We start from the raw sequence: 26,490 nt of genomic DNA on the forward strand, positions 1-26,490 counted from the left end.
CCTTTTCTGGCGCGTCTGTCTGTTACATTGTAAACGTTATTAACGATATAGCTTGTCTAAAACGATGTTAAGCAGTCTGCCGGACTAGATCATTTTATTAACGAAGCGATTAGCTGTGTCTTTTATGTTAACGTTACGACAAGCCTGCACTCATCAAACTGTCTAGTCTGATACTTCATCATATCATTTTACCGATCAGAAATACATGTTAGCCAACGCTGGCAGGAAAACATCTCGTTTTGAGGCAATGAATTCATCATGGATGTCAACTACCGATAACGTCGAGTCAGCTATTGTCTGACTTGTGATTGAATCTCTTTCCATCCGACTGTATGTTTTATTTGCTAGACGGTTTGATAAGAAAGCCCCTCTGCACCGTCATGTGTCTCATTTCCAATCCATTTGACTGTTATTGATCTGCAATGCGGTGGGAGTGGTTTCCAATGTGGAATATCTTGTGTAGCCCCCTTCGTATCACAGCACCCTATTCTCTACACAGTATGGTCGCAGTCTGACTTGACCCCCACGTTACAAGATGCATAGCTAAGCAATGCTAACATTATGTTGTTTTGTTGATGTTGCCAATGCTTTGCGAAAGGTGCTACAGAGGCGTTGTCAGCATGTTTTCCAATCATTATTGTTAGCTGGAAGAAGGAGGCATCTTGGGTCACGCATCCTTCTACTGTAGCGTCTGGATGGAAGAGGAGGTAACTCTCTCCCAGCGGTCTGGGGGTATAACACCGACCTAATGCTATTACTCATATCATTCGTCTAGCATGGCGGTTGATTAAATCAGCCACAGTAACAGGATAGTTTATCATACTATATCAGATGTGATATCATGGTACATTCTGAAGTGTACAAGACCTTGAGTAGCATAATATGTTGCCGGTTTAGTAGATAGTCGGACATTACTGTGAGTGCAGTTGGAGAACCCGTCTAGAGCGCCAGTAGACAGTAACAATATGTCTCTGGTACAGGCTAGTCAAGACGGACATGGGTACAACACAGACGTGAACAAACCCAGCAGTGGTCTGAAGTAGCATGTTGTAGCCTACTGCGTCTCCCTGGTACACTGCATGGAGTAGGACCCATTCGGAAGTACGATAGGCCTGATATTTTATGAAGGTCTGAAATATCCTAATATCTCCCTGGTAGAGTAGTCAGACATTACATGTGAATTAGAGATTAGCGTTCTAGTTAGTGCCATCGAGGTTTGGTCTATTAAACGAGGTACTCTATTAAACCTACTAATCCACATCTCAGCCACACCAAGCAGACGTTAACAGCACCTTGTTGGTTGGTTGTGTTTTCCACAATCTTTGACATTTTTTAAAGTACTCACAGAGTTGTAATATATCTATGGTGAAATGTCATCTGTTTTTTAAAAATATTTATTTATTTCCCCTTTATTTAACCAGGTAGGCTAGTTGAGAACAAGTTCTCATTTGCAACTGCGACCTGGCCAAGATAAAGCATAGCAGTGTGAACAGACAACACAGAGTTACACATGGAGTAAACAATTAACAAGTCAATAACACAGTAGAAAACAAAAATAGTCTATTTTTTTTTGTTGAGAACTAAACAAATGTAGGGTCGTTTTGTTCATAGAATTCTTCATCTATATGTGGAGAAGAAGAACAACAAGGTGACTTGTAAGTTTCAGAGATGGGAAGTCAGATTGTGGTTGGAAGTTAGGCCGACTTCTCATCATGTTTTAGTATTGCTGGGATATCGTATCCTACAGCCGGTATTATAGCTCTTCCTTAGGGATATCGTATCCTACAGCCGGTATTATAGCTCTTCCTTAGGGATATCGTAGCCTCCAGCCGGTATTATAGCTCTTCCTTAGGGATATCGTATCCTACAGCCGGTATTATAGCTCTTCCTTAGGGATATCGTATCCTACAGCCGGTATTATAGCTCTTCCTTAGGGATATCGTAGCCTCCAGCCGGTATTATAGCTCTTCCTTAGGGATATCGTAGCCTCCAGCCGGTATTATAGCTCTTCCTTAGGGATATCGTAGCCTCCAGCCGGTATTATAGCTCTTCCTTAGGGATATCGTATCCTACAGCCGGTATTATAGCTCTTCCTTAGGGATATCGTATCCTACAGCCGGTATTATAGCTCTTCCTTAGGGATATCGTAGCCTCCAGCCGGTATTATAGCTCTTCCTTAGGGATATCATAGCCTCCAGCCGGTATTATAGCTCTTCCTTAGGGATATCGTAGCCTCCAGCCGGTATTATAGCTCTTCCTTAGGGATATCGTATCCTACAGCCGGTATTATAGCTCTTCCTTAGGGATATCGTAGCCTCCAGCCGGTATTATAGCTCTTCCTTAGGGATATCGTATCCTACAGCCGGTATTATAGCTCTGTGTCCTGCCTCCAGCCACTCATAGTGTCTGTGTCCTGCCTCCAGCCACTCATAGTGTCTGTGTCCTGCCTCCAGCCACTCATAGTGTCTGTGTCCTGCCTCCAGCCAGTCATAGTGTCTGTGTCCTGCCTCCAGCCAGTCATAGTGTCTGTGTCCTGCCTCCAGCCAGCCATAGTGTCTGTGTCCTGCCTCCAGCCAGTCATAGTGTTCAGATGGTTCTGAATGTATGAGAAATGGCCATGCAGTCACTTCTGTGTAACCTCTCTAAGCCCTCAGGGCGGAGAGAGGGATGAGAGGGGTGGAGAGAGGGATGAGAGGGGTGGAGAGGGGGATGATGAGAGTGCTGGAGAGCAGGATGAGAGTGATGGAGAGGAGAGATATGGGGTCCAGCTGTGGATCTGTAGTTCTGGGTAACAGAGCACACACACAGGAGCACAGATGGCATGTCATCCTCAATCTGTACAGCAGGCCCCTGTCCAACGGTGTGCATTACAAAGCAATTACAAATCAACATTCAATTCCTCCTAGAACACTTTGTACAGAACGCCATGTTGGACATGTGATGTCTTGGGTCCTGATTGTTATTATGTACAGTGCCTACAGAAAGGAATTCATACCCCTGGACAAATGTTGTGTTAGTCTGAATTGAAAATTGATTTAAATGTAGATTTTGTTGTCACTGGCTTACAAACAATACCACTTAATGTCAGAGTGGAATAATGCAACAATTTTTTTTTTTAAAAGTATGTTTTTACAAATGAATTACAAATGGAAAAAGCTGAAATGTCTTGTGTCAATAAGTATTCAACCCCTTTGTTACGGCAAGCCTAAATGCGTTCAGGAGTAAAAATGTGCTTAACAAGTCACATAATAAGTTGCATGGACTCACTTTGTGTGAAAATAATAGTGTTTAACATGATTTCTGAATGACTACCTCATCTCTGTACCCCACACATACAACTATCTGTACGGTCAGTCAATTTCAAACACAGATTCAACCACAAAGACCTCACTAAGAAGGGCACCTATTGGTAGATGGGTCAACGATGTTGTAGTTACTCCACAATACTAACCTAATTGACAGAGTAAAACAAAGGAAAACCCAGTTTCAAGTCTTGCCATAGATTTTCAAGTTGATTAAAGTCAAAACTGTAACTCGGCCACTCAGGAACATTCACTGTCTTCTTGGTGAGCAACTCCAGTGTGCATTTGGTATCTCCCAGTGTCTGGTTGAAAGCAGACTGAACCAGGTTTTCCTCGAGGATTTTTGCCTGTGCTTAGCTCCATTCCATTATTTTTTTTTTATCCTGAAACACTCCCCAGTCCATAATGATTACAAGCATACCCATAACATGATGCAGCCACCACCATGCTTGAAAATATGGAGAGTGGGTAGCGTCCTCTGGTTGTTTTTATATTGTTTAATCAAACTTCAATCGTAATGGAGAAAGCTTAATTTAAAACCACTTAGAATGTATCTTCTACCACCCTAAGGTTATGCACAACCGATAAAGCAAATATCTAACTTTATTTTGTATTTTTCAAAAGCATCAAATACACTCAATGTGAAAAATATTGTGATATGATGTTTTGGAGATATCACCCAGCCCTATTTTAGGATCTATTTAATGAATCTGGTGATCTTAATGCATCCTGAATCACTCCAGTCCAACTCTAGCCTTAATAAACACATGTTCTGGAGTCACACCCAGTCCAACTCTAGCCCTAATAAACACATGTTCTGGAGTCACACCCAGTCCAACTCTAACCCTGTGAACACATGTTCTGGAGTCCCACCCAGTCCAACTCTAGCCCTGTGAACACATGTTCTGGAGTCACACCCAGTCCAACTCTAGCCTTAATAAACACATGTTCTGGAGTCACACCCAGTCCAACTCTAGCCTTAATAAACACATGTTCTGGAGTCACACCCAGTCCAACTCTAGCCTTAATAAACACATGTTCTGGAGTCACACCCAGTCCAACTCTAGCCTTAATAAACACATGTTCTGGAGTCACACCCAGTCCAACTCTAGCCCTGTGAACACATGTTCTGGAGTCACACCCAGTCCAACTCTAGCCTTAATAAACACATGTTCTGGAGTCACACCCAGTCCAACTCTAGCCTTAATAAACACATGTTCTGGAGTCACACCCAGTCCAACTCTAGCCTTAATAAACACATGTTCTGGAGTCACACCCAGTCCAACTCTAGCCTTAATAAACACATGTTCTGGAGTCACACCCAGTCCAACTCTAGCCCTAATAAACACATGTTCTGGAGTCACACCCAGTCCAACTCTAGCCCTAATAAACACATGTTCTGGAGTCACACCCAGTCCAACTCTAGCCCTAATAAACACATGTTCTGGAGTCACACCCAGTCCAACTCTAGCCCTAATAAACACATGTTCTGGAGTCACACCCAGTCCAACTCTAGCCTTAATAAACACATGTTCTGGAGTCACACCCAGTCCAACTCTAGCCCTAATAAACACATGTTCTGGAGTCACACCCAGTCCAACTCTAGCCCTAATAAACACATGTTCTGGAGTCCCACCCAGTCCAACTCTAGCCTTAATAAACACATGTTCTGGAGTCACACCCAGTCCAACTCTAGCCCTGTGAACACATGTTCTGGAGTCCCACCCAGTCCAACTCTAGCCCTGTGAACACATGTTCTGGAGTCACACCCAGTCCAACTCTAGCCCTGTGAACACATGTTCTGGAGTCACACCCAGTCCAACTCTAGCCCTAATAAACACATGTTCTGGCGTCACACCCAGTCCAACTCTAGCCTTAATAAACACATGTTCTGGAGTCACACCCAGTCCAACTCTAGCCTTAATAAACACATGTTCTGGAGTCACACCCAGTCCAACTCTAGCCTTAATAAACACATGTTCTGGAGTCACACCCAGTCCAACTCTAGCCTTAATAAACACATGTTCTGGAGTCACACCCAGTCCAACTCCAGGATAGAAACAGTAATAATGTCTCCCAAATGGCACACTATTCCCTACATAGTGCACTACTTCCCTATGGGTCCTGGTCTAAAGTAGTGCACTACTACCCTATGGGTCCTGGTCTAAAGTAGTGCACTACTGCCCTATAGACCCTGGTCTAAAGTAGTGCACTACTACCCTATAGACTCTGGTCTAAAGTAGTGCACTACTACCCTATAGACTCTGGTCTAAAGTAGTGCACTACTACCCTATAGACCCTGGTCTAAAGTAGTGCACTATTTAGGGAATAGGGTGCCATTTGGGATGCAAGCCCTAAAGAAACAAGCTGATTATGGCTTTGAAAGGGTTTATTTCTGTTATATGAAAACAAGGCTGGATTTATAACGAAATCAAATCAACATTATCCAAATCCTTTTAAAATAAATAACCTTCTCTCTTCTCTGAGTGAGTGGGTAGTGTATTGTTGTGGGTTGGCAGAGCCTGGATTGGCATCTCATTGTAATCCTATTCCCAGCTCAGTCGCCACGTAAACGCAGCCAAGAGAGACGGGTAGAGAAGGTAGATTCTATCGTACACACAAGCTACAGTGAAACAACAAATCCTTAGTTGGGGCAAGAGTTTGAAGACGGTGAACAGTGGTCCCTCCTTGTAGGATTTGAACTTTCTCTTGTAACGGATAACATAACAATGACCTCACAGCTGTTCCCTGTTCAGTGTTTTTCACTATGCAGTTACTGAATGTCCCATTACAACCGTCCGCTATGTATTCAGAGCTTTTGCAGCCTGTACTTCCCTTATTGGCTGTGGGATCCTGGGGGCTCTCTATTACCATGTCTGTGGGTAAGAGCCCCAAGCTTGAAGGAGGAAGCACTGTGTTAAATCTCTCTCTCTCTGTGGGATCCTGGGGGCTCTCTATTACCATGTCTGTGGGTAAGAGCCCCAAGCCTGAACCCTTAGATATCCCAGGAGGAAACTGTGTTAAATCTCTCTCTCTCTCTGTGGGTAAGAGCCCCAAGCCTGAAGCACTGTGTTAAATCTCTCTCTCTCTGTGGGTAAGAGCCCCAAGCCTGAACCCTTAGATATCCCAGGAGGAAGCACTGTGTTAAATCTCTCTCTCTCTCTGTGGGTAAGAGCCCCAAGCCTGAACCCTTAGATATCCCCGGAGGAAGCACTGTGTTAAATCGCTCTCTGTGGGTAAGAGCCCCAAGCCTGAACCCTTAGATATCCCCGGAGGAAGCACTGTGTTAAATCTCTCTCTCTCTCTGTGGGTAAGAGCCCCAAGCCTGAACCCTTAGATATCCCCGGAGGAAGCACTGTGTTAAATCGCTCTCTCTCTCTGTGGGTAAGAGCCCCAAGCCTGAACCCTTAGATATCCCCGGAGGAAGCACTGTGTTAAATCTCTCTCTCTCTCTGTGGGTAAGAGCCCCAAGCCTGAAGCACTGTGTTAAATCTCTCTCTCTGTGGGTAAGAGCCCCAAGCCTGAAGCACTGTGTTAAATCTCTCTCTCTGTGGGTAAGAGCCCCAAGCCTGAACCCTTAGATATCCCAGGAGGAAGCACTGTGTTAAATCTCTCTCTCTGTGGGTAAGAGCCCCAAGCCTGAAGCACTGTGTTAAATCTCTCTCTCTGTGGGTAAGAGCCCCAACCCTGAACCCTTAGATATCCCTGGAGGAAGCACTGTGTTTAAAATAGCTGATGATGGCCCTCCCAGATATGTCAGACATCCATACTATGCACCTCTAGGTACTCCACATAGTCTACAGAGGCCTGCCAGCGTGGTCTGGCCGTCCCTAGATAACCAGGATGGTGATCAGAGGTTTCTGTTTCCTCCTCTTAATGTGGTGATGGTTTCCCAGTTGAAAGGTTTGTTACTTGCCCATTATTAGTCTGTTACTCTATTCATGCACCTATTTTTTTTATTTCTGTTATTTAACTAGGCAAGTTAAATAATAAGAAGTCTTTCTTATTTACAATGACGGCCTAGGAACAGTGGGTTAACTGCCTTGTTCAGAGGCAGAACTACAGATTTTTTTTTTTTACCTTGTCAACTCGGGGGATTCGATCTTGCAGCCTTTGGGTTACTAGTCCAATGCTCTAACCACTAGGCTACCTACCGCCTCTACACTCTAACCACTAGGCTACCCTGCCACCTAGTTGATGGGTTTCACTGTGAGGTAGGAGCAGTAGACTGAACACTTAAAAAAAAAAAAACATTCATGGAAGACTGACTTGAATTGTCAGGATAACCACAATTCTATTCTTAGTTATGATCTAAAACTATTGGTTTTCTAATCCAAAGTTGCAAAGAAAATGTTCTATTTAATTAACATAAGAGCCCAGCAAAAATGGATAAGAGTGTGGCGGTATAGCAGGAACAGCGGCGTCTAGTGGTCAAAACCAGGTACTTCCACACGACTTTATGGTGAATAATACAAGCGACTTCAATTACTAATTTCTCTGAACAGGAAAAACAAATAATATTCACAGGGAAATACATTACATAGTATGGAGAAGCAATACTCCAATCCGCAGCATCGTACTACTTGTCAAACGTAGAGCACTTCTACTTTATTCTGGTTGTTGGGGTGGGATTGGCACGGCGGGGTCCGGGGGAGACTTTTTATTGTTTGGGGTGGGATTCCTCATGTCTTACTCATTGGTAGGAAAAAGTTTAGTCCAAATCGGAAGTTGAGTACTATGTTTATTGAATATTATATGAATCCTATACATTTTTAAAATGGGTTCAATCAATTAGCCAACTTTCTCAGAGAACATTTTATTTTAACAAAATAATGTTTCAGGAATGCCAATCTTACCTGTTTCTAACTACAAAAACAATTTCCTGACCATCTGAGATCGGGTGGGTATCATCATGGCTTGCTGAAATGACATGGAACAACTCCTACTTGACTCATCTAAATCCTCTCTCTTTTTCTCTGTTCCAGTGTGATTCGCCATGACGACTGAATCAGGAGCCGACTCTGAGCCTAAGCAGCAGGGGAAAGGAGGGAAGGGGAAAGGAGGGAAGGAGAAAGGAGGGAAGGAGAAAGGAGGGAAGGAGAAGACAGCAGAACACTTCCCAGCCGCCACGGGACACAGCACACCTGCCAGGAATAACCAGGTGAGACCTCGTAGCTACTGATTTGTTAATTCACTGACATTACAGTGTAGTAGGGGGTCACAGTGCTGAGCAGGTTGTTTACTCTGTTGAACAGAGCCCTATTCCCTATATAGTGCACTACTGTTTATTATGGATCCCCATTGGTTCCTGCCAAGGCAGCAGCTACTCTTCCTGGGGTCCAGCAAAATTATGGCAGTTTGTAAAATTTTACAGTACAAGTATCTACAGTACAAAATCTATGTGTGTGTGTGTGTGTGTGTATGCATGTGTCTGTGCCTCTGTTTGTGTCTCTTCAAAGTCACCCTCTGTACCGTAAGGTGTGTTTGTATCTGTTTTTTAAATCTGATTCTACTGCTGCATCAATTACCTGATGTGGAATAGAGTTCCATGTAGTCATGGCTCTGTGTAGTACTGTGGAATAGAGTTCCATGTAGTCATGGCTCTGTGTAGTACTGTGGAATAGAGTTCCATGTAGTCATGGCTCTGTGTAGTACTGTGGAATAGAGTTCCATGTAGTCATGGCTCTATGTAGTACTGTGGAATAGAGTTCCATGTAGTCATGGCTCTATGTAGTACTGTGGAATAGAGTTCCATGTAGTCATGGCTCTATGTAGTACTGTGGAATAGAGTTCCATGTAGTCATGGCTCTATGTAGTACTGTGGAATAGAGTTCCATGTAGTCATGGCTCTATGTAGTACTGTGGAATAGAGTTCCATGTAGTCATGGCTCTATGTCGTACTGTGGAATAGAGTTCCATGTAGTCATGGCTCTATGTAGTACTGTGGAATAGAGTTCCATGTAGTCATGGCTCTATGTAGTACTGTGGAATAGAGTTCCATGTAGTCATGGCTCTATGTAGTACTGTGGAATAGAGTTCCATGTAGTCATGGCTCTATGTAGTACTGTGGAATAGAGTTCCATGTAGTCATGGCTCTATGTAGTACTGTGGAATAGAGTTCCATGTAGTCATGGCTCTATGTAGTACTGTGGAATAGAGTTCCATGTAGTCATGGCTCTATGTAGTACTGTGGAATAGAGGTCCATGTAGTCATGGCTCTATGTGGTACTGTGGAATAGAGTTCCATGTAGTCATGGCTCTATGTAGTACTGTGGAATAGAGTTCCATGTAGTCATGGCTCTATGTCGTACTGTGGAATAGAGTTCCATGTAGTCATGGCTCTATGTAGTACTGTGGAATAGAGGTCCATGTAGTCATGGCTCTATGTAGTACTGTGCACCTCCCATAGTCTGTTCTGGACTTGGGGACTGTGAAGAGACCTATTGTGGCATGTCATGTTTTTTGGGGATGGGACTGATCAAACATTGTCATAGTGGATTATTTTCCTCTGCCTATTTTAATGACTAAACACTGTCATTCTGTTTCTTATCTGTCATTGGCATACCAACAACACGTACTTAACAGGCACTTGCTCACCTAGCTACTTTAAGATGGATGCAGTAATAACTAACGGATACATTCTGGATAAGAGTGTTTGCTCAATGACAAAAATGTACACGTAAAAATGTAGACAACTGGCTCCTAATGAAGCCTCGATCGCTAAACCCTGTCGGTGTTTCCTTTCTCTAGTTTGAGGAGGACCTGTCGTCAACCAGGTCGTCAACCAGTCGCCTGTCAATCAAGTCTCCACTGAGGGGAGTCCGGAAGCTGAAGAACATGCAGTGTAAAATCACCCTGCTAGATGGCTCCGACTACACCATGACGGTGGACGTGAGTACAGGGGGGGGATGAGGAAGAGGAGGAAGTTGCTGCTATCTGCCGTCCGTCCAGGGTGGATGTGATTGGACGAAAGTCTTAATAGCTCATTTCAGATTTGATCTCTCTGTCTCTGTCTCTGTCTCTGTCTCTCTGTCTGTGTGATAAAATGACTTTTCGGCCATCAAATATCCAGGGAAACCATCATCTCAAATGGTACACAGTAACAACAACTTAGCTTCCAGTTCTGTCAGATGTATTTAGTATAGAGTTGTGTGTGTGTAGACAAGCGGGGAGAAGCTTCAACATGCCAAGGACTCAACGTTCCTTCCACCCAAACAAACAACCGAATCTGCTTTAACCAGATAGAGGATAGAGCCCCGTTAGGGGGGGAGGGGGTAGATTAGCCCTATGTTTGGGTGGGGGCTTTGGAACAGGAGATGTTTGTGTGGTTGTGTAGAGGAGTTTAGGAACGGTTGTTCGGTTTGGGGTGTGGGTTTAAGAATGAGAGTGGTTGAACAGTTTGTGTCTGTCTGTGTGTGTGTGTGTGTGTAGAGGGGTTTAGGAACGGTTGTTCGGTTTGGGGTGTGGGTTTAAGAGGATCAGAGTCATTCTCACTGTTCTCTGTGTGAGTCACTCCCAATCCTACTTTACCCTCCTGCTGTGGACATCCAGCACTTCTGAACAACGTCTCATCTGGACGGGGTGTAGACATACAGGGATTGGTGTATGAGCTAATTTGGGGGTCGTTGGGGGGTAGATTGCAGTAACTGTTGGGATCATTTTTACATTTTTGGAATTATACAATTTGGTTTCTTGCTTCATATTGAGTTATACCTGGACTGATAGTCATTGATTGGCAGATGTATGAAGTAAATGCACACGCCCACACAGAACAGTTATTGGATGTTGAGGGAAGGTGAGAGAGAGCGAGACGACTTCAGGAGCTCAGCCTTCCACACACAGAGACCAGCTGCTTCCACGTTTTACACTGTGATACGTTCTACATCAAGACGTCATAATCAGAACACAAGGAGAATGATTGAGAGCTGTTTATATGACTCCCTGCAGTGTGGTCTGTGGCTGGGTCATGTATTAGTGTATGGGCCTCCCCTGCATGACTCCCTGGGGTGTGGTCTGTGGCTGGGTCATGTATTAGTGTATGGGCCTCCCCTGCATGACTCCCTGGGGTGTGGTCTGTGGCTGGGTCATGTATTAGTGTATGGGCCTCCCCTGCATGACTCCCTGGGGTGTGGTCTGTGGCTGGGTCATGTATTAGTGTATGGGCCTCCCCTGCATGACTCCCTGGGGTGTGGTCTGTGGCTGGGTCATGTATTAGTGTATGGGCCTCCCCTGCATGACTCCCTGGGGTGTGGTCTGTGGCTGGGTCATGTATTAGTGTATGGGACTCCCCTGCATGACTCCCTGGGGTGTGGTCTGTGGCTGGGTCATGTATTAGTGTATGGGCCTCCCCTGCATGAGAGAAGACTGTGAGGAGGGGAGAGAGCCTCCCGAGGGATCTCCCTCTGTTTACAGATTTATAGTATCCCCCCCTCTCTCCTTCAGTCCTTCTCCCTCTACCCTCCACCCCTCCCTCCCCCCCTCCTTTCCTCCCTCCCCTCTACCTCTCCCTCCCTCCTCCCCTCCTCCCCTCCCTCCCTCCTCCACCCCTCCCTCCCTCCCTCCCTCCATCAGCCCCTCCCTCTACCCCTCCCTTCTCCCTCCAACAGCCCCCGTCTCCCTGCACCAGCCCCTTGGACCAGGCAGCTATGAGGACAGCTACTGTAAACATGTCAAGGTTAAACTACAGCTACACACTGACACAGAGGCTATATGACTGTACATGAACACACAAACAGACCAGGTAAACATGGAGTCCGCAGCAGGAGGAGACATGGCCACTGTCCTCCCCAGCACCGTTGTTGATTGGGTTTTGTTGATGAAGCAGAGGTGGTGGAGCACCAAGGGAAAATAAAGTACATGTGCTTCTGTTCTATCACACGAGCGATGATGTCAGAGCAATGATGTCAGAGCAACATATCACACAGGCCAGCTGGTTACAGGCTGGTTAAAGCCAGCAACATATCACACAGGCCAGCTGGTTACAGGCTGGTTAAAGCCAGCAACATTTCACACAGGCCAGCTGGTTACAGGCTGGTTAAAGCCAGCAACATATCACACAGGCCAGCTGGTTACAGGCTGGTTAAAGCCAGCAACATATCACACAGGCCAGCTGGTTACAGGCTGGTTAAAGCCAGCAACATATCACACAGGCCAGCTGGTTACAGGCTGGTTAAAGCCAGCAACATATCACACAGGCCAGCTGGTTACAGGCTGGTTAAAGCCAGCAACATATCACACAGGCCAGCTGGTTACAGGCTGGTTAAAGCCAGCAACATATCACACAGGCCAGCTGGTTAAAGCCAGCAACATATCACACATTGAGAACATTGAGGTTAAATGAAGATACTCAGTTCGTTGTAGGGAGTCTGTTTTATCTCATTCCTATTACTGTCTGAAGACCAGTTTAGTACTGACAGACTGTCTCCCTCTCTCACTGTCTCTCTCCCTATCTCACTGTCTCTATCTATCTCTCTCACTGTCTCTATCTATCTCTCTCACTGTCTCTATCTATCTCTCTCACTGTCTCTATCTCTCTCTCACTGTCTCTCTCTATCTCTCTCACTGTCTGTCAATTCAATTCAAGGGCTTTATTGGCATGGGAAACATGTGTTAACATTGCCAAAGCAAGTGAGGTAGATAATATATAAAGTGAAATAAACAATAAAAATTAACAGTAAACATTACACATACAGAAGTTTCAAAACAATAAAGACATTACAAATGTCCTATTTTATATATATATATATACACACACACATACAGTGCCTTGCGAATGTATTCGGCCCCCTTGAACTTTGCGACCTTTTGCCACATTTCAGGCTTCAAACATAAAGATATAAAACTGTATTTTTTTGTGAAGAATCAACAACAAGTGGGACACAATCATGAAGTGGAACGACATTTATTGGATATTTCAAACTTTTTTTAACAAATCAAAAACTGAAAAATTGGGCGTGCAAAATTATTCAGCCCCTTTACTTTCAGTGCAGCAAACTCTCTCCAGAAGTTCAGTGAGGATCTCTGAATGATCCAATGTTGACCTAAATGACTAATGATGATAAATACAATCCACCTGTGTGTAATCAAGTCTCCGTATAAATGCACCTGCACTGTGATAGTCTCAGAGGTCCGTTAAAAGCGCAGAGAGCATCATGAAGAACAAGGAACACACCAGGCAGGTCCAAGATACTGTTGTGAAGAAGTTTAAAGCTGGATTTGGATACAAAAAGATTGCCCAAGCTTTAAACATGCCAAGGAGCACTGTGCAAGCGATAATATTGAAATGGAAGGAGTATCAGACCACTGCAAATCTACCAAGACCTGGCCGTCCCTCTAAACTTTCAGCTCATACAAGGAGAAGACTGATCAGAGATGCAGCCAAGAGGCCCATGATCACTCTGGATGAACTGCAGAGATCTACAGCTGAGGTGGGAGACTCTGTCCATAGGACAACAATCAGTCGTATATTGCACAAATCTGGCCTTTATGGAAGAGTGGCAAGAAGAAAGCCATTTCTTAAAGATATCCATAAAAAGTGTCGTTTAAAGTTTGCCACAAGCCACCTGGGATACACACCAAACATGTGGAAGAAGGTGCTCTGGTCAGATGAAACCAAAATTGAACTTTTTGGCAACAATGCAAAACGTTATGTTTGGCGTAAAAGCAACACAGCTGAACACACCATCCCCACTGTCAAACATGGTGGTGGCAGCATCATGGTTTGGGCCTGCTTTTCTTCAGCAGGGACAGGGAAGATGGTTAAAATTGATGGGAAGATGGATGGAGCCAAATACAGGACCATTCTGGAAGAAAACCTGATGGAGTCTGCAAAAGACCTGAGACTGGGACGGAGATTTGTCTTCCAACAAGACAATGATCCAAAACATAAAGCAAAATCTACAATGGAATGGTTCAAAAATAAACATATCCAGGTGTTAGAATGGCCAAGTCAAAGTCCAGACCTGAATCCAATCGAGAATCTGTGGAAAGAACTGAAAACTGCTGTTCACAAATGCTCTCCATCCAACCTCACTGAGCTCGAGCTGTTTTGCAAGGAGGAATGGGAAGAAATGTCAGTCTCTCGATGTGCAAAACTGATAGAGACATACCCCAAGCGACTTACAGCTGTAATCGCTGCAAAAGGTGGCGCTACAAAGTATTAACTTAAGGGGGCTGAATAATTTTGCACGCCCAATTTTTCAGTTTTTGATTTGTTAAAAAAGTTTGAAATATCCAATAAATGTCTTTCCACTTCATGATTGTGTCCCACTTGTTGTTGATTCTTCACAAAAAAATACAGTTTTATATCTTTATGTTTGAAGCCTGAAATGTGGCAAAAGGTCGCAAAGTTCAAGGGGGCCGAATACTTTCGCAAGGCACTGTGTATATATATATATATATATATACACACAGTGTTTTAACAATGTACAAATGGTTAAAGGACACAAGATAAAATAAATAAGCATAAATATGGGTTGTATTTACAATGGTGTTTGTTCTTCACTGGTTGCCCTTTTCTCGTGGCAACAAGTCACAAATCTTGCTGCTGTGATGGCACACTGGAATTTCACCCAGTAGATATGGGAGTTTTTCAAAATTGGATTTGTTTTCGAATTCTTTGTGGATCTGAGTAATATGAGGGAAATATGTCTCTCTAATATGGTCATACATTGGGCAGGAGGTTAGGAAGTGCAGCTCAGTTCCCACCTCATTTTGTGGGCAGTGAGCACATAGCCTGTCTTCTCTTGAGAGCCATGTCTGCCTACAGCGGCCTTTCTCAATAGCAAGGCTATGCTCACTGAGTCTGTACATAGTCAAAGCTTTCCTTAATTTTGGGTCAGTCACAGTGGTCAGGTATTCTGCCACTGTGTACTCTCTGTTTAGGGTCAGTCACAGTGGTCAGGTATTCTGCCGCTGTGTACTCTCTGTTTAGGGTCAGTCACAGTGGTCAGGTATTCTGCCACTGTGTCTCTCTGTTTAGGGTCAGTCACAGTGGTCAGGTATTCTGCCGCTGTGTACTCTCTGTTTAGGGCCAAATAGCATTCTAGTTTGCTCAGTTTTTTTGTTAATTCTTTCCAATGTGTCAAGTAATTATCTTTTTGTTTTCTCATGATTTGGTTGGGTCTAATTGTGCTGCTGTTCTGGGGCTCTGTGGGGTGTGTTTGTGAACAGAGCCCCAGGACCAGCTTGCTTAGGGGACTCTTCTCCAGGTTCATCTCTCTGTAGGTGATGGCTTTGTTATGGAAGGTCTGTCTCTCTCTCTCACTGTCTGTCTCTGTCTCTCTCTCTCACTGTCTCTCTCTCTCTCTCTCCCTCGCTCACCCCCTGTGGGAAAAATGTATTCACTGTGATTTTCCTTCAAGTCTGACGGAAGAATCATTCGTTTCCCCTTGTAGCTCGACCTTTTAAAACAAAAATCTAGTTTACCCTCCGACTAAGGCCTGAAACATGCTGCTGTTTTGGTGTTGTTGTTAAGGAGAGTCATCGAGGGGTTGGTGTATTTAAGTGTTATATATATATATATATATATATATATATATATATATATATATATATAACGGTTTATATCTACTGTATTACCACCACCACCTTAGCTTAGTGGCTGTTTTCTTTTAATATGGGTTTTACTGTTGTAATCCTGAGCTGCAATCTCATTATTAATAAGCTTAGGTTTTCGTAGAACCTTTTTAAGAACAGCCATAGTTACTAGGGGGGGGGGGAGGTTTATTCACAGCCTAAATACAGTTATCATAGTGCAGAATCATGGGCCGGGCGGATTGCGCTAGGTTGACGTTGTGCTGGTGTGACATCAGTCTGTGCTGGTGTGACTGTGTTGGTGTGACTGTCTGATTGCGCTAGGTTGATGTTGTGCTGGTGTGACATCAGTCTGTGCTAACTGCCGGGGATGTTGTTCCTGCTGGTTTTGAAGTGTCTGTCGAAGCCTCTTTTAATAGGCTCGAGAATCACACACAAGCCTGTCAGATGTAACTCGTAACCTCGGGGAGGCATCCAGTGCAGAGTTATGCCATGGCTCTGTGAGAGTGGGGAGAGGGAGGGAGGTGGTAACAGCAACCTAAATATATCCCCAGGGACTCAGAGGGAGTTTGACTGGAAGCTAGCCAGACTGCACAGCTACAGACTGCTGTGAAAGAAGAGGAGGAGCATAACACACAGAGAGGAGGAGGATAACACACAGAGAGGAGGAGGATAACACACAGAGAGGAGGAGGATAACACACAGAGAGGAGGAGGATAACACACAGAGAGGAGGAGGATAACACACAGAGAGGAGGAGGATAACACACAGAGAGGAGGAGGATAACACACAGAGAGGAGGAGGATAACACACAGAGAGGAGGAGGAGGGGTTCCGTTATGTTCCGTTATCCACTAGAGACGGGTTCCGTTATCCACTAGAGACGGGTTCCGTTATCCACTAGAGACGGGTTCCGTTATCCACTAGAGACAACCAGATCTCATGGTCTGACTGCAGTATTCAACATTTGTCCATAAACGTCAAGTTTTGACATGTAGTCCTTTCCTGCAGTTGATTGATCAAAGGACTAGTGGCTTCGTGAGGAGGACTAGTGGCTTCGTGAGGAGGACTAGTGGCTTCGTGAGGAGGACTGGTGGCTTCGTGAGGAGGACTAGTGGCTTCGCGAGGAGGACTAGTGGCTTCATGAGGAGGACTAGTGGCTTCGTGAGGAGGACTAGTGGCTTCGTGAGGAGGACTAGTGGCTTCGTGAGGAGGACTAGTGGCTTCGCGAGGAGGACTAGTGGCTTCATGAGGAGGACTAGTGGCTTCGTGAGGAGGACTAGTGGCTTCGTGAGGAGGACTAGTGGCTTCGTGAGGAGGACTAGTGGCTTCATGAGGAGGACTAGTGGCTTCATGAGGAGGACTAGTGGCTTCATGAGGAGGACTAGTGGCATCGTGAGGAGGACTAGTGGCTTCGTGAGGAGGACTAGTGGCTTCGTGAGGAGGACTAGTGGCATCATGAGGAGGACTAGTGGCATCGTGAGGAGGACTAGTGGCTCCATGAGGAGGACTAGTGGCTTCGTGAGGAGGACTAGTGGCTTCGTGAGGAGGACTAGTGGCATCGTGAGGAGGACTAGTGGCATCGTGAGGAGGACTAGTGGCTCCATGAGGAGGACTAGTGGCTTCATGAGGAGGACTAGTGGCTTCGTGAGGAGGACTAGTGGCATCGTGAGGAGGACTAGTGGCTTCATGAGGAGGACTAGTGGCTTCGTGAGGAGGACTAGTGGCTTCGTGAGGAGGACTAGTGGCTTCGTGAGGAGGACTAGTGGCTTCGTGAGGAGGACTAGTGGCATCGTGAGGAGGACTAGTGGCTTCATGAGGAGGACTAGTGGCTTCGTGAGGAGGACTAGTGGCATCGTGAGGAGGACTAGTGGCTTCATGAGGAGGACTAGTGGCTTCGTGAGGAGGACTAGTGGCTTCGTGAGGAGGACTAGTGGCTTCGTGAGGAGGACTAGTGGCTTCGTGAGGAGGACTAGTGGCATCGTGAGGAGGACTAGTGGCTTCATGAGGAGGACTAGTGGCTTCGTGAGGAGGACTAGTGGCATCGTGAGGAGGACTAGTGGCTTCATGAGGAGGACTAGTGGCTTCGTGAGGAGGACTAGTGGCATCGTGAGGAGGACTAGTGGCTTCGTGAGGAGGACTAGTGGCATCGTGAGGAGGACTAGTGGCATCATGAGGAGGACTAGTGGCTTCGTGAGGAGGACTAGTGGCATCGTGAGGAGGACTAGTGGCTTCATGAGGAGGACTAGTGGCTTCGTGAGGAGGACTAGTAGCTTCGTGAGGAGGACTAGTGGCATCATGAGGAGGACTAGTGGCATCGTGAGGAGGACTAGTGGCTTCATGAGGAGGACTAGTAGCTTCGTGAGGAGGACTAGTGGCATCATGAGGAGGACTAGTGGCATCGTGAGGAGGACTAGTGGCTTCATGAGGAGGACTAGTAGCTTCGTGAGGAGGACTAGTGGCTTCGTGAGGAGGACTAGTGGCTTCGTGAGGAGGACTAGTGGCTTCGTGAGGAGGACTAGTGGCTTCGTGAGGAGGACTAGTGGCTTCGTGAGGAGGACTAGTGGCTTCGTGAGGAGGACTAGTGGCTTCGTGAGGAGGACTAGTGGCATCGTGAGGAGGACTAGTGGCATCGTGAGGAGGACTAGTGGCATCGTGAGGAGGACTAGTGGCTTCGTGAGGAGGACTAGTGGCTTCACGAGGAGGACTAGTGGCTTCACGAGGAGGACTAGTGGCTTCACGAGGAGGACTAGTGGCTTCACGAGGAGGACTAGTGGCTTCACGAGGAGGACTAGTGGCTTCACGAGGAGAATGTTATTCATATTTTTCATAATTCTTAAAAAAAATATATAAAAAATAATTAACATGCAGAAATCCAGTGTTTCTTTGTCAAACGGTTATATGTCAGTCTTCTGTGATGTATATAAAGTGTAATATTGGGATGTAAACTCAAAATGTAATACATTTCAACTCTATATCCTGCGTGGTACAGGTGTGGACTTTTACGTAGATTTTGTTTAAGACTACCAAGAAACACTCCGACTGTGATTTATCCCACTGCAATATAGTAATATACTATACAATATAGTAATATACATTTAGGCATTAATTCCAGAAGGTTTATGGTAAATCAAATTAAAAGGTGGGGATTGAACCTGCGATCCTCGGAGCCAGCCTAGCACTGGGGATTGAACCTGCGATCCTCGGAGCCAGCCTAGCACTGGGGATTGAACCTGCGATCCTCGGAGCCAGCCTAGCACTGGGGATTGAACCTGCGATCCTCGGAGCCAGCCTAGCACTGGGGATTGAACCTGCGATCCTCGGAGCCAGAGTTCGCAGTATACGCCCATCCGTCAATCCCGTCCGCAGTTCTCTAGCAAGCCTATGGTAAGAGTGATCACCGTTGCCCCTAGTGACCGGTATTGAAGTTGTCACCCGCCGTCCCGGGGACCTGGACGAACGTCGAATACTGCGTTAGATCTGGTGTGACCTCGCTGTCACACCGCCTCATTAGCATACCACTTGGAGGGAAGAAATGTGTTGGGCATTCCTAGTTATATGCTAGTGTAGGACCTGAGTCTGGCTCATGGTCTCGTAATGAGGTAGCCCTGGGGGAATTTCCTCATGGTCTAATGGAAGATGTTGTTTTCTCCCGTGGGGGACCCGGGTTCAGATCCCGACCCTGACATTAGTGTGCACTGTGGACAATGGAATATGAAATCACCCAACGGCCTCCCTGTATTGTTCTCTCCTATAGTGTGAACTCTGACCCTTGTTCAATAACTGCTCTCTGTGTGTCACCAGAAACGAGCCAGAGGCCAGCTGCTGTTTGCCAAGGTGTGTGACCATCTGAACCTGCTGGAGACGGACTACTTTGGCATGACGTACCGCGACGTGGAGAACCAGAAGGTAGAGGAAGAGACTCATCAAAGATGTCTGTTCTGTCTGTCCTGTATGTCCTGTCTGTATGTCCTGTCTCTGTCTGTATGTCCTGTCTGTCCTGTCTGTCTGTCTGTCTGTCTGTCTGTCTGTCTGTCTGTCTGTCTGTCTGTCTGTCTGTCTGTCTGTCTGTCTGTCTGTCTGTCTGTCTGTCTGTCTGTCTGTCTGTCTGTCTGTCTGTCTGTCTGTCGTGGCTGTCTGTATGTCTGTGTCTGTATGTCTTGTCTGTCTTGGCTGGCTGTCTGTCTTGTCTGTATGTCTTGTCTGGCTGGCTGTATGTCTTGTCTGTCTGTATGTCTTGTCTGTCTGGCTGTCTGTCTGTATGTCCTGGCTGTCTGTATGTCCTGGCTGTCTGTCTGTTGTCGTGTCTGTCGGTTGTCCTGTCTGTATGTCCTGTCTGTCCTGTCTGTCCTGTCTGTCCTGTCTGTCTGTCTGTCTGTCTGTCTGTCTGTCTGTCTGTCTGTCTGTCTGTCTGTCTGTCTGTCTGTCTGTCTGTCGTGGCTGTCTGTATGTCTGTGTCTGTATGTCTTGTCTGTCTTGGCTGGCTGTCTGTCTTGTCTGTATGTCTTGTCTGGCTGGCTGTATGTCTTGTCTGTCTGTATGTCTTGTCTGTCTGGCTGTCTGTCTGTATGTCCTGGCTGTCTGTATGTCCTGGCTGTCTGTCTGTTGTCGTGTCTGTCGGTTGTCCTGTCTGTCTGGTATCATGTACTGTGATGTGGAGAGCCAGAAGGTAGAGGAAGAGTATTATAACTAGGGCCCTTTTTATCGATTAAGCATTTGGAAGGAGGAGTGCTGAGCTAGGATAAATGTTGTGCTCCCGAGTGGAGCAGAGGTCTAAGACACGGCATCTCAGTGCTAGAGGCGTCACTACAGACCCTGATTCAGAGGTCTAAGGCACTGCATCTCAGTGCTAGAGGCGTCACTACAGACCCTGGTTCAGCGGTCTAAGGCACTGCATTTCAGTGCTAGAGGCGTCACTACAGACCCTGGTTCAGAGGTCTAAGGCACTGCATCTCAGTGCTAGAGGCATCACTACAGACCCTGGTTCGAATCCAGGCTGTATCACAAACGACCGTGATTGGGAGTCCCATAAGGCGGCGCACAATTGGCCCAGCGTCGTCCGGGTTTGGCCGGTGTAGGCCCGTCATTGTAAATAAGAATTTGTTCTTACTTGCCAAGTTTAAATAAAGGTTAAATCATTTATTTAATTTTTTATAAATACCTAAACTTGGTGTGGGGCAGTGTTGCATAGACAGGGGGGGAGGGGGACCGGATCCTAGATTAACACAACTACTCTGAGATGCTTGTGGATACCGGCCCTCTGTGTGGACAGACTGATAACAGTTTCCCCAGGGGACCTTCTCAGGGAAGTGGTAACGTGACAGGCTCTGTTAATGACTGGATACATGGTCATTCATTGATTTTATTAATATATATCATTACTAATTTGCCTCTTTCTCCAGAACTGGCTGGACCCGAACAAGGAACTGAAGAAGCAGATAAGGAGTGAGTTGCAGTGTGTTTATAGGGTTACACTATACTGCGCTACACTATACTGCACTACACTATACTGCACTACACTATGCTGCACTACACTATACTGCACTACACTATGTTGCACTACACTATGTTACACTATACTGCACTACACTGTTACACTACACTATACTGCACTACACTATGTTACACTATACTGCACTACACTGTTACACTACACTATACTGCACTACACTATGTTACACTATACTGCACTACACTATGTTACACTATACTGCACTACACTGTTACACTACACTATACTGCACTACACTATGTTACACTATACTGCACTACACTGTTACACTACACTATACTGCACTACACTATGTTACACTATACTGCACTACACTATGTTACACTATACTGCACTACACTGTTACACTACACTATACTGCACTACACTATGTTACACTATACTGCACTACACTATACTGCACTACACTATACTGCACTATATTGCACTACACTATGTTGCACTACACTATGTTACACTATACTGCACTACACTGTTACACTACACTATACTGCACTACACTATACTGCACTACACTGTTACACTACACTATACTGCACTACACTATGTTACACTACACTATACTGCACTACACTATGTTACACTACACTATGTTACACTACACTATACTGCACTACACTATGTTACACTATACTGCACTACACTATACTGCACTATGTTGCACTACACTATGTTGCACTACACTATGTTACACTATACTGCACTACACTATGTTACTATATACTGCACTACACTATGTTACACTATACTGCACTACACTGTTACACTACACTATGTTGCACTACACTATGTTGCACTACACTATACTGCACTACACTGTTACACTATACTGCACTACACTATACTGCACTACACTGTTACACTATACTGCACTACACTATACTGCACTGCACTATGTTGCACTACACTATGTTGCACTACACTATGTTACACTATACTGCACTACACTGTTACACTACACTATACTGCACTACACTGTTACACTACACTGCACTACACTGTTACACTACACTATACTGCACTACACTGTTACACTATACTGCACTACACTGTTACACTACACTATACTGCACTACACTGTTACACTACACTATACTGCACTACACTATACTGCACTACACTGTTACACTACACTATACTGCACTACACTATGTTACACTATACTGCACTACACTGTGTTACACTATACTGCACTACACTATACTGCACTACACTGTTACACTACACTATACTGCACTACACTATGTTACACTACACTATACTGCACTACACTATGTTACACTATACTGCACTACACTATACTGCACTATGTTGCACTACACTATGTTGCACTACACTATGTTACACTATACTGCACTACACTATGTTACACTATACTGCACTACACTGTTACACTATACTGCACTACACTGTTACACTACACTATACTGCACTACACTATGTTGCACTACACTCTACTGCACTACACTATGTTACACTATACTGCACTACACTATACTGCACTACACTATACTGCACTGCACTACACTATGTTGCACTACACTATGTTACACTATACCGCACTACACTACACTGTTACACTACACTATACTGCACTACACTGTTACACTACACTGCACTACACTGTTACACTACACTCTACTGCACTACACTGTTACACTATACTGCACTACACTGTTACACTACACTATACTGCACTACACTGTTACACTACACTGTACTGCACTACACTATACTGCACTACCCTGTTACACTACACTATACTGCACTACACTATGTTACACTATACTGCACAACACTATACTGCACTACACTGTTACACTACACTATACTGCACTACAATATATTACACTACACTATACTGCACTACACTATACTGCATTACACTGTTACACTATACTGCACTACACTAAACTGCACTACACTATGTTACACTACACTATACTGCACTACACTATACTGCACTACACTATACTGCACTACACTATACTGCACTACACTGTTACACTACACTATACTGCACTACACTATGTTACACTACACTATACTGCACTACACTATACTGCACTACACTATACTGCACTACACCATGTTACACTATACTACACTATGTTGCACTACACTATACTGCACTACACTATGTTACACTCTACTGCACTACACTGTTACACTATACTACACTATACTGCACTACACTATACTGCATTACACTGTTACACTATACTACACTACACTAAACTGCACTACACTATGTTACACTACACTATGTTACACTACACTATGCTGCACTACACTATGTTGCACTACACTATGCTGCACTACACTATGCTGCACTACACTATGTTACACTACACTATGTTGCACTACACTATGTTGCACTACACTATGTTACACTACACTATACTGCACTACACTATACTGCACTACACTATACTACACTATACTGCACTACACTAAACTGCACTACACTATGTTACACTACACTATGTTGCACTACACTATGCTGCACTACACTATGCTGCACTACACTATGTTACACTACACTATGCTGCACTACACTATGTTACACTACACTATGCTGCACTACACTATGCTGCACTACACTATGCTGCACTACACTATGTTACACTACACTATGCTGCACTACACTATGTTACACTACACTATGCTGCACTACACTATGCTGCACTACACTATGCTGCACTACACTATGTTACACTACACTATACTGCACTACACTATGCTGCACTACACTATGTTACACTACACTATACTGCACTACACTATACTGCACTACACTATACTACACTATACTGCACTACACTAAACTGCACTACACTATGTTGCACTACACTATGTTGCACTACACTATGCTGCACTACACTATGCTGCACTACACTATGTTACACTACACTATGCTGCACTACACTATGCTGCACTACACTATGCTGCACTACACTATGCTGCACTACACTATGCTGCACTACACTATGCTGCACTACACTATGTTACACTACACTATGCTGCACTACACTATGTTACACTATACTGCACTACACTAAACTGCACTACACTATGTTGCACTACACTATGCTGCACTACACTATGCTGCACTACACTATGCTGCACTACACTATGTTACACTACACTATGCTGCACTACACTATGCTGCACTACACTATGCTGCACTACACTATGCTGCACTACACTATGCTGCACTACACTACGCTGCACTACACTATGTTGCACTACACTATGTTACACTACACTATGTTACACTACACTATGCTGCACTACACTATGCTGCACTACACTATGCTGCACTACACTATGCTGCACTACACTATGTTGCACTACACTATGCTGCACTACACTATGTTGCACTACACTATGTTACACTACACTATACTGCACTACACTATGTTGCACTACACTATGTTACACTACACTATACTGCACTACGCTGCACTACACTATGCTGCACTACACTATACTGCACTACACTATGTTGCACTACACTATGTTACACTACACTATACTGCACTACACTATGCTGCACTACACTATGTTGCACTACACTATGCTGCACTACACTACGCTGCACTACACTATGTTGCACTACACTATGTTGCACTACACTATGCTGCACTACACTATGCTGCACTACACTATACTGCACTACACTATACTGCACTACACTATGTTACACTACACTATACTGCACTACGCTGCACTACACTACGCTGCACTACACTATGCTGCACTACACTATGTTGCACTACACTATGTTACACTACACTATACTGCACTACACTATGCTGCACTACACTATGTTGCACTACACTATACTGCACTACGCTGCACTACACTATGTTGCACTACACTATGTTACACTACACTATGCTGCACTACACTATGCTGCACTACACTACGCTGCACTACACTATGCTGCACTACACTATGCTGCACTACACTATGCTGCACTACACTACGCTGCACTACACTATGCTGCACTACACTATGCTGCACTACACTATGCTGCACTACACTATGCTGCACTACACTACGCTGCACTACACTATGTTGCACTACACTATGTTACACTACACTATACTGCACTACACTATGTTGCACTACACTATGTTACACTATACTGCACTACACTATGTTACACTACACTATACTGCACTACACTATGTTGCACTACACTATGCTGCACTACACTATGTTACACTACACTATACTGCACTACACTATGTTGCACTACACTATGTTACACTACACTATGCTGCACTACACTATGTTACACTACACTGTACTGCACTACACTATACTGCACTACCCTGTTACACTACACTATACTGCACTACACTATGCTGCACTACACTATGTTACACTACACTATACTGCACTACACTATGTTACACTATACTGCACAACAATATGTTGCACTACACTATGCTGCACTACACTATGTTACACTACACTATACTGCACTACACTATGTTGCACTACACTATGTTACACTACACTATACTGCACTACAATATATTACACTACACTATACTGCACTACACTATACTGCATTACACTGTTACACTATACTGCACTACACTAAACTGCACTACACTATGTTACACTACACTATACTGCACTACACTATACTGCACTACACTATACTGCACTACACCATGTTACACTATACTACACTATGTTGCACTACACTATACTGCACTACACTATGTTACACTCTACTGCACTACACTGTTACACTATACTACACTATACTGCACTACACTATACTGCATTACACTGTTACACTATACTGCACTACACTAAACTGCACTACACTATGTTGCACTACACTATGCTGCACTACACTATGCTGCACTACACTATGCTGCACTACACTATACTGCACTACACTATGTTGCACTACACTATGCTGCACTACACTATGCTGCACTACACTATGTTACACTACACTATACTGCACTACGCTGCACTACACTATGCTGCACTACACTATGTTACACTACACTATGTTACACTACACTATGTTACACTACACTATGTTACACTACACTATGTTACACTACACTATGTTACACTACACTATGCTGCACTACACTATACTGCACTA

At 44.7% G+C, this 26,490-nt stretch overlaps 1 protein-coding gene across 50 annotated transcripts in view; it reads left to right on the forward strand.

The window, feature by feature from the left end:
- Positions 1-26,490, forward strand: part of epb41l3b (erythrocyte membrane protein band 4.1 like 3b) — a 95,678-nt gene that overhangs the window by 11,925 nt on the left and 57,263 nt on the right. For 29 of the 50 annotated variants that reach the window (XM_090225958.1, XM_090225959.1, XM_036966505.2 and 26 more), the window contains exons 2-5: positions 8,288-8,463; positions 10,053-10,193; positions 19,640-19,744; positions 21,238-21,280. In XM_090225958.1, the coding sequence (XP_090082084.1) occupies positions 8,299-8,463; positions 10,053-10,193; positions 19,640-19,744; positions 21,238-21,280 (454 nt within the window). In that variant the 5' untranslated portion in view covers positions 8,288-8,298. The remainder of the gene's footprint in view (positions 1-8,287; positions 8,464-10,052; positions 10,194-19,639; positions 19,745-21,237; positions 21,281-26,490) is intronic. The other 21 variants (XM_090226003.1, XM_090225984.1, XM_090225961.1 and 18 more) reach the window with 1 other exon arrangement.

Source organism: Oncorhynchus mykiss, chromosome 28 (assembly GCF_057628025.1).
Source record: "Oncorhynchus mykiss isolate SJ-2025 chromosome 28, ASM5762802v1, whole genome shotgun sequence".
Taxonomy (NCBI): domain Eukaryota; kingdom Metazoa; phylum Chordata; class Actinopteri; order Salmoniformes; family Salmonidae; genus Oncorhynchus; species Oncorhynchus mykiss.